General features: G+C 37.6%; 3 protein-coding genes across 6 annotated transcripts in view; 2 read left to right on the forward strand and 1 right to left on the reverse strand.

Moving 5' to 3' along the window:
* Window positions 1–4,062, forward strand: part of LOC117231083 — a 138,692-nt gene extending 134,630 nt beyond the window's left edge. Inside the window, exon 5 of the mRNA XM_033489166.1 lies at window positions 1,271–4,062. The gene's annotated coding sequence lies outside the window, so the exon portion shown is untranslated. The remainder of the gene's footprint in view (window positions 1–1,270) is intronic.
* Window positions 4,063–4,217: 155 nt separating this feature from the next.
* On the forward strand, window positions 4,218–5,451 carry LOC117231085 (uroporphyrinogen-III synthase). Its single transcript, XM_033489172.1, has 2 exons — window positions 4,218–4,673; window positions 4,745–5,451. The coding sequence occupies exons 1-2, from the start codon at window positions 4,487–4,489 to the stop codon at window positions 5,356–5,358; spliced, it is 801 nt and encodes a 266-aa protein (XP_033345063.1). The 5' UTR covers window positions 4,218–4,486; the 3' UTR covers window positions 5,359–5,451.
* Window positions 5,452–6,419: 968 nt separating this feature from the next.
* On the reverse strand, window positions 6,420–9,053 carry LOC117231084 (tyrosine-protein phosphatase non-receptor type 14). Of its 4 annotated transcripts, none has more exons than XM_033489168.1 (7): window positions 8,959–9,053; window positions 7,784–8,150; window positions 7,544–7,712; window positions 7,307–7,468; window positions 7,148–7,236; window positions 6,877–7,078; window positions 6,420–6,802 (listed from the first exon to the last, which is right to left on the reverse strand). In XM_033489168.1, exons 1-7 carry the CDS (start codon window positions 8,981–8,983, stop codon window positions 6,479–6,481), a joined length of 1,338 nt encoding a protein of 445 aa, XP_033345059.1. In that variant the 5' UTR covers window positions 8,984–9,053; the 3' UTR covers window positions 6,420–6,478. The 4 variants fall into 4 exon arrangements, with proteins under 4 accessions (XP_033345059.1, XP_033345062.1, XP_033345061.1 ...); XM_033489171.1 differs by lacking the exon at window positions 8,959–9,053 and adding an exon at window positions 8,520–8,699; XM_033489170.1 differs by lacking the exon at window positions 8,959–9,053 and adding an exon at window positions 8,446–8,698.
* Window positions 9,054–9,109: the final 56 nt, after the last annotated feature.

Consider the following 9,109-nt stretch of genomic DNA (forward strand, 5'->3'; position numbering starts at 1 on the left):
TGTCATCTTTCTCATGAATCATCTTGATAACGATCCACTTGTGCGATGGAATCGACGTATTTCATTACTTATTCGATCATGACCTATCCCGCACGGGTCGCCGCACGTCCTTCGCGAATAATAAAGCGGTCGTTTTAACACTGCAAACCGCCACTGAAATTCTTGATGTTTCAATTGAATTTCAAACGGAGCGTAAAGCGCCGCTAACCATCTTCAAGATGCGTGTATATGTATAAGAGAACGCGAGCACAGGATGGCTGGTGTGTTCGTCTGGCCGTTTATTATGGCACCGAAGGAAATTACGAACGCGCAGCCTGTGGCCGTGGCGGTAGCCGAGTGGTGCGCGGGAATATACGAGTGGCGGTAGGAAATGAACGCCAGCCTCGAAAACTCGGATCGGCTCTAGTGCCTTCGTGTCTCCTCTGACTAAACGAAAATATAGCGAACATCTGAATTTAAAGAAAATATAACTTCGTACAAAATATCTTGGTGTTTCTCTGAAACTGCCCCTTTTTACAACGCGTTCCAGCTTTCGGAAATTTTCGACAGATTAGACACTCCTCTGAAGGAATATCTATGTGTGATCTTAGCTCCGTTTCCAAGACACGAATCATCAACGAACTGTATGCACCACGATACATTGTTTCCCACGTAAAAGAGAGAAGATGGTCAGTATCGCGGAGGGCAGGCCTGCATTCTGCATCGGCAATTTGCATGACCGATGATCGAGCACTGGTGCACTGACGGTGGACTAGGTGCATCGTCATTACGCACTGACCAGATACGATCAAACTGTCGGTAATGATAGTCGCGCGACCCGGCGCACGTACGACGAACGCCAGGGTCGCGTTTATTAAATTACGTCAAATTATTGGTACGCTCGAAGGGTCGATTATCGGGGCTGCTCGTTCGACCGCCAAGGATCGTTCTCCTTTTCCCCGATTACCACGGGAAACCAGCACGTGGTGGTAGCTGAGATCTTCATGCTCTTGGACACGGCTCTTTGCCGATCTACCGTCCGTCTATCCTGACACCATTCCTGTTAAGACGGAAAGAGAAAGGGGCAAACGAGAGCGAGATTAGATGTAGGAAAGTTCATTTTCTCGAGGGGAGTAATAAATAATAATATTTTCATACTAAAGTAGGTTATTGTTTCTACATCATTCCCTAGAAAGAACATCTTTCCAATTTTATCCTCCTAAACTTGCTTTCTATACGAATAATCGATAAATCAACGCGACTCGATTAACGTATCAGCTTTTGATTTCAGATTCGAACCGACGAAGGGCTGAAGAAGGCAAAGAGCGGTCCGGATGGGGCGTCAAGGATCTCCGATGTCTTCGATTAATCAAAACTCGTAGCCAGAGCTCAAGCAACGATGGAGGGACGGATCCAGAGTCCGTCGATGATCCCACCATTTGTCCCTTTTTCTTTTTTTTCTTTTTTAATCCCTCGCAGCCGCGACAGCCATTCGAAAACCTAACCTTTCGAATCATTCTCGCATCGAACCGCGAGAAACGGTTAGAACGAGAAAAGAACAAGGATCGCAACGGTATACCGCGTGCTTTCTGCGATTATCAATCGAAGATTTGCATTCAACTTTCATCTCGAAGACGAGGCTGTGACGACGCTAACTGGATGACCTGAAGGAACCGGAAATGGTACTCGAAAGACGGCGCTCACGACTCGCGATCTAGCAGCAAGATCTCTGTAGCTTTAGAGTAGAATAAATCTGAATATCTGACATACTTAATTAAGTAACAATAAGAAACAAGATTAAAGATCGAGGAGACTCAGGGAACGATTTTATAAAAAAAAAAAAAAAGGACAAATTGTAATCTAGAGGAATAAGATAGATGAAAATCTGATTGATCTTTGGAGTCCTGTTTTTATGTAAACGTCAAGAGACTCGGAGTACGATTTAGGAAACTCGCTCTACCAAAGTTTGAGCGACTTTTGTAATTACAGAGATCTCGAGAAATTACTGAGAGATAATTCGTGGAAAAGTAGAGCTGCGTCGTCTTCGAAACGAGAAGAATAATCGATTGGATCCAGAACGATCAATGAAAATAGTATCCGAGGATGGTTTTATGAAATTACGAGATCGCCTCTAAAGGAAGGGAACAAAAAATAGCGAATGTAGTAGGCGGTAGAGGATAAGGTGGTCGATTACGGAAGCGCTTCTCGCGATGCGAAGATTGCGAAAAATCATCAGGCACACGATTAGCAGAGAGATTTACGTTAACACGCGCCGTTAGTTAATCTAATAGGGAGCGTAGTTAAGGATTATGAATGCCATAATAATGACTAACTTCTTGTGGTTGTACTTAAGTCATAACTTTACACTTTACTGTTTACGTTTAAGGCCAATTAAGTATGTAAGTTGCATAATATTTCACTATCGGAGTGTCTTCAAGTTAATTGCTAGGCATTTATTTCTACATCTTCTTTTGTTTTTTTTTTTTTTTTATTTCGATGGTTCCCGGTACCGGAAGATTCCGTGACGATAGTCGTCGACCCACTGGACAGAGGCTTAATGAATTCTAATTTTTTTTTTCCTCCTTTCTTTCTCGTTAAAAGGAAACTTCTTTCTGACAGACGTTGTTCACGTTTCGAACGAACGAGAGTTTGACAAATCACCAGCCATTTGTCACAGCTCCGGTTCGAGGTTCGACGAATATTCTACCTGTTACTCACAGAACAGTGAAATATTAACGAAGTACCCTTCCGACTCTCATTTTTTTAGTCTCGGATAATTATCGAGTAAAAATTCCGACGGGTAATCGATTGGTTTTACAATTTTTTTCTTTAATCTACATTCATTTCTGCGTCCAGCGTTTCGAACAAAATCGACGAAGGCCTGTGACACCCGAGATTGCGTAAAGGAACTGTTTAACAAATTCTTTATCGGAAATCAGGTATCGAGACCGCCTGTCGGTTAATGGTCCTGGCCAGACTGCGCGCTCTGGACCTTGGTCTCACATTTGTGATTATTATTTAAGTAGATTTTAAGCGTACTCTAGGTTAGGCTAGGCTTTTTACAATGTTTCTTTAAAAAATTTTCCTTTTACTCTTATTCTTTTATCATCGATGAAATTTTACGAGCGGAAGTAACCAACGAACCATGTCGACGAGACGAGCGTAGTTATAAATATTTGAACAAATAATAATGATGATAGAGCTCGTGAATATTCAAAGAATCGTGAGCGAGATAAGAATTGTGCATTTATACGATTCGAATATCCCGCTAAGAGTGACCATTTTCCTCTCGATTTCGGAGGAAAGGCAAGATAGAACCGGAAGAGAATTCGATTCAAATGCTGATTTGAAAAATAGTTTCATAATAAGAATACGTTTTAATCTGTCGTAATAGTTGTCACAGTTCTCTGTAACATAAGTTTCACTAGTTGTAATGTTAAGAAGATTCTGGATTCTCATGATAAACATTCTATTTTGCGTAATGAATCCGAGTAAGAAGGCACTCGGTCCCCTTTACGATGGAACTCTGTGCGCTATAATCGTTCGTAAACCGAAAACGAATATTTCGTATATCGACGTTCGCCGAGATTTTGCCAGGAGAACAGATTGCAATGCTGCCAGTGTTTAGCGCGTAAAACTCCCTACTTTCTTCCTTTTTCCACTCGACCATCTTATATGATATAATATCCATATTTTATCCTATACATGACTTTGTCCTTCTTTCCTCGTGTCCTTTCTTTGTTAAGTTTAGTTCTTTACAGGGCATTGGGTGTATCATTGTCCGCGTCTTTATGTTGCGCCTGATTGACGTAAAACGATGTTTCAGCATCACAAGGCGGCACGTCGGTTTTCATCATACGATTCGTGTTTTCATGGCGAAATACTCGATGCGTAAGGGTCGAGGATCGTTGTGCCTTCGAATGCACGCGTTCGAATGATACGTTTATCGATCGTAAGAACAGACATCCACTTTGTGATTTCGTAAGCAGTTGTTCAATGTTTTTTTTATACTTTCCTTAATGCTTATCTAGGATAGCTTGTGTACCCTAAAGAGTGTTTCAATAAAAGTGACAATGAAATCAATTCCGATCCTGTCTTTCCTTCGCCAAAGATATCACTTTTAACGCGTTTGCTTATTGTCAACTCAACTTGCTCGTTTATTTGAAAATTCGATTATCGAAAGTAACAACAGTTTCGATAATCAAAAGCAAATTTAGCCTCTGGTGGCGGACGATCGTACTACACTAACCAAAATGGCTCTCGTGCCGGGATACGAATTGCTGTTTTGGCGCGTAATATATTAGTCACTTTTTCAAAATAATCCCAATGAATTGTCTCGTATTTTCGAAAATGAGTATCCTTGAATATCCGTCAACGCGTCATGTAGTTACTTGCGTCCGTTTCCGTTGATATATCGGAATAATTATGAACGTTTATTTCCGTATGAATTATTAGTGTGCGATAATTACGTTTTCTAGTGCATGTGACGAAGGGAAAATTCGCAAATATGGCACCGCGTTACGAAAAAATAATTTTATGTCGTGGCTTGTCTGAAAAGAATGATTCACAAGAGGCTTACGTAGAAACGTTGAAAACTGCAGGTTATTCGTGCGACTGTTTACCTACTTTACGTTTCGAATTCGTGAATATATCGGAGCTCAGGGAATGCCTTCTGTCATCGTCTTCATACTATGGTAGTAATATTGTATATGATTTTAGTGCCTTATCTTCATTCATCTCATTATCTTCTTCTATGCATTCATAGGGTTGATATTAACAAGCCGACGTGCTGCAGAGGCAATTAAACTTTCTGCAAAGGAAGATGATGACATTCTACACCCCTGGAGAATTTTGCCAGTGTATTGTGTAGGACCAGCAACTGAATCTTTTGTTAAAACTCACTTAAGTTCAGACAACTGTTTTGGTAAAGAAGCTGGCAATGCCAAAGAATTAGCTGAATTGTTAGTGGCTTCTGTTGCAAAGAAATCAAAGCCCTTACTATATCCTTGTAGCGAGATAGGGCGAGATACAATTGAAAAGACCCTTAATGAAAGTGACATAAATGTCCATAGAATAGTTGCTTATAAAACTCTGCCCAGTGAATCTTTGGAGCGTGATTTATTAAAATTCATGGACAATATGCCCAAAATATTTGTTTTCTTTAGTCCATCGATAGTAGAACATATAGTAGCTCTATTGAAAAAGAAATTGTACGATATGAACAATATAAAAGCAGTTGCTATTGGACCTGTGACTGAGCAAGCACTAGTCCATGCTGGTCTGAAAGTATTTGCTACTGCGAACAAACCTGATCCAATATCTCTATTGAAGGCCATTAGTGATGCTGAGAAAAGTGGACTTGATGAAAAGACTGAATGAAGAAATTGTTTATTATTGCGTTATGTAAGTATATAATTATTGTTAATCTATCAAAATTGTATTTAATTTGTTGACATTATACCACTAAGAAGATAAAAAGTGATAATAGTCATTTTATCCATGGTCCAGAATTACATATTACAAATACGATGTGACCTCAATAGATTAAAATATGTCTTTGTTTGTATTTGTCACCTTTACATAATCTATATATAATCTATTTCTATAGAATATTTGTTGGGATATTTATTTAGTAAATTCAATCAGTTCATAGATTGACAGATATCAGTAAATTTTATTTTGGTTATAATAATAAATATCTTATTTTATTTAACATATTGATTAAAAAAAAATAAGATTACCATTTATTTACAGTATGATATCTAGCTCTTATATGACACTCTATACATTACTATATGCTATAAATTATAACAATGTTTATGTCAAAAAACTGATATAATCAGAAAGATCACTTTCCCATCTATAATAAAGGGAATTATTTGTGAACATAATGAAACTGCGCTACGCAAAATATTAATATTTAAAAATAGTACGTTTTAATATATAGAGTGAAAGAACAAATAGTTCGTAAAATTGTGCGTGTCAGTCTTAACCATTAACACTTTACCGACCGATAACCAATTAATCGGTTTTTTGTCTCCGACGCTTACCGACCGATAGCCTATTAATCGGCTTTTTGTTGCCGACCATCTTTCTCATTATTTGAGCAGTAATTTGTTATTTAGTACTAAGATACCTTCAGCAATTGAGTGTCAGTTGCGTTGCTTTGTAAGCTCTCACAGTTTTATACCAATTTGAAAAACTTACCGTTCGCGATGAACGAAAAAAATGGTATTGGAGAGTATAAACCGAAACAGAGTCGGCGTCAGGGAGAATCTGTGCCTCAGCTGCCGGTCGGACGTGCGTATGCTGTTGAATCGCAGGCGGTCAGTAAAATGTTAATCCAGAATGTAGGATTTTCTGTTATTTCTTATGAAGGTGTATCTGTATGCGAATAATTATTAGAAAATACTGCTTCTTAAAAACATTTATAATACTCGGGACGATTATGTTTCTCATCTCGTATGATCTTGGATGATAGAACTCGTAATTCGTAACTTCAATATCTACTTCGATTGACTACGTTACCAAGAAGGCACGAAATATCTGCTCCCACAATCGTGGATTGATTAGCGTAATAAGGCTGGGGTGGATTTCCTCCGTTATTATATTTCATTTGGACAGCAGTTTCATAATCAGGTGCTGGTCTATAGGACGGAAGTAAGGCACGTAAGTTGTTGATGTCTGTAGACGACACGGATACAACGGGATACGGTGACGTTGAGAGATCATTGTAACTAGTCCATCTTGTGTGACCCTCTGCATTTCTGTTATCCAAATTTACCGATACCGCATGATCTCCCGAATCGTTTGTGTCGCTGTCCTAAAATATGATACAGAGATTTTACTTGGACGTGTTCTTGGCGCAATGTTGCGCTTGAATGAAATACTACTTACGAAATAACCATTAGTTGATCTCTCCATTGGCCGAGATTCTTGATGTTGCATGTAAAATGTGTGCTGTGCTATACATAAACGCCACACATATTTTGCATTGCGCGATTCGGTAAATATGAATTGCTTTGGCTCCTCGCCTTCGGCTTGACATTCTATTCTAAACGTCTTTTTGTGATTGATCACATTGCTTATATCTTTCCATCTGAAGCATATATAAATCTCCACTATAGTTGCTAATTCAGCATGTAATATATTTTTACGAAATAAATACCTATAGAATTGTGTTGTCTGTGTGTTAGGATAGATGACCATAATCCCATTGACAGATATTCCTAGTATCACTTCATTATTTCCATTGTCCTGTAAGTCAAAGTTCTCAAACTTGTTGTTGTGTTAAAGACTATGCAAACTATAGGATCAATGTGAATACCTTAGTAGAAAACGTTTCATTTCCATATCCCTCTAGCTGCATAACAATAGAAATGTATAGTTCCTCTGCTGCAGGCTGAGTAACACCAACCAGATTCTTGTATTGACATACAGCAGTATGCAAAAGAGAATCTGGCCCTCCAGGATCTGCTTGAATAACATCCTGAATAATAAAATGAAGTAAGAATCAAATAAGACGTATCTAATAATTCTTTTATTGGTAGCTGTCTTTAATTACCTTGGGAAATAATGTACATTGTTGCAAGCACTCCATTGTATGTCGTTCTGCATCATAGTTACCAAATTCTGCTTGCATCAAGTAACTTGCTAAAAGAGTTGCTTGCCTAGAATTACACTGAAATCTACTTTCCAAAACATCGCTTTTCAATTGAAGATAATAATGATACCTAAAAACATGATATTAAAGAAATAAATGGTAATAGTTGAATGATATCGAAATATTTAAGATATTACATACCTTGTCATTTCATCTTGAATGAGTTGCACATCAGTAACATAGTACATGACCCTCAAATATAGACTGAAATTTTTGGCTTCTTTTTCCAATTGTTTTTTCAATGGTTTGTCCATGTCAACCCATCTTGGAGATGGAGAATCATGCCTCGAAATATAACGTAGACCAAAGAATTCAGGCTGTCCTAATCCTAAACGTTGAGTCACATTGTCCAAACACTCCTGACCAAGGCTATCAATACTCAGTGTGCATTCTATGGAGGTGGTATCCAACAGTTCTATGCAGATCACATACTGATTTTTGGAGACCACATTATATTGTCGACTTTTCTTCAAATGAAACTTAAACGGCATTGTAATAACGCGTTTAACTGGAAAAAGACAGCATTGGTATAATATTAAACAAAATTATAGAAATTGAATTTTTTTATGTTCGATTCACTGCATTGGATATTGAAAAGTATTTTTCAATGAAAGACTTATGCTGGAGATAACAGTTTAACAATGAAAGAGAAACGAATAAAATACAAAAGAGTGCAGCAACGATGCGCTTTTATTAAGACCGCGAGAGAAAAATAAGTACCGTATAACTACGACCAAACACCGAAATGCTTCACATTCCACGGTACTTTTACTTTTAATTGAAATATATATGCATACACGTACTGTATACATTCCACTCTGTCGAGCATGAGAAATGTATAATTTTTCACGTTTAATAAATCGAAAGCATTTCTAACCTCGTTTTTCACGTCATTAATGCTAGTTACAAAACTGTGGTATATATACAGTTCCTAAACCGAGCTACTATGGCACGAGAAATTAAAACGATGGATTTCTCAGTTAAAACAAATTGAAGATAGCATCAGAAATTTCATAAGAAATACATCAAATGCGTAAAACGCATAAAATTAACATATAGATTATGAATAAAAGTAGTTTTATCGAAAGTGATATGTTCTCCAAATATTTTCCAACTAGATTGGTCATATTTTTGATATCTAGGTGAAAAACACGATCAATGTTATATTTTTTATTGGAAAGTCAGTCAAATTTAGGCTGAAATTGTTGGAAGTTGTTTACATTATGGATAAATCGATATATTAAATCGAAAACTTATACACTAGAGTAAAATTCTACTGATCTTCACTAGAAATAAATATCACTAGGTCTAGTTACCGAAAAAATTCCCTAAACATCTCATTATGCAAGTAACTCAAATTCCTTGGACGTAATATGTACACGATGACTAATGGTCTTATCAAAATTAATCGCTTGCCTTTTATTGCAAATCCTGTTATCGCGTTGGATCGAATAAAATTACGAGTCT

Source organism: Bombus vosnesenskii, unplaced genomic scaffold, assembly GCF_011952255.1.
Source record: "Bombus vosnesenskii isolate JDL3184/JDL3185 unplaced genomic scaffold, Bvos_JDL3184-5_v1.1 scf7180000013270, whole genome shotgun sequence".
NCBI lineage: Eukaryota > Metazoa > Arthropoda > Insecta > Hymenoptera > Apidae > Bombus > Bombus vosnesenskii.

What these genes read in the sequence shown, in the direction of transcription:
- LOC117231085 (XM_033489172.1), top strand. Translation starts at nt 4,487, where the DNA reads ATGGCACCGCGTTACGAAAAAATAATTTTATGTCGTGGCTTGTCTGAA. An exon ending in GTCATCGTCTTCATACTATG is followed by an intron (nt 4,674 to 4,744) that starts GTAGTAATATTG and finishes ATGCATTCATAG; the next exon opens with GGTTGATATTAACAAGCCGA.
- LOC117231084 (XM_033489168.1), bottom strand. Translation starts at nt 8,983, where the DNA reads ATGAGATGTTTAGGGAATTTTTTCG. An exon ending in CAGACAACACAATTCTATAG is followed by an intron (nt 7,079 to 7,147) that starts GTATTTATTTCG and finishes TATATGCTTCAG; the next exon opens with ATGGAAAGATATAAGCAATG. An exon ending in GATCAACTAATGGTTATTTC is followed by an intron (nt 6,803 to 6,876) that starts GTAAGTAGTATT and finishes ATCATATTTTAG; the next exon opens with GACAGCGACACAAACGATTC.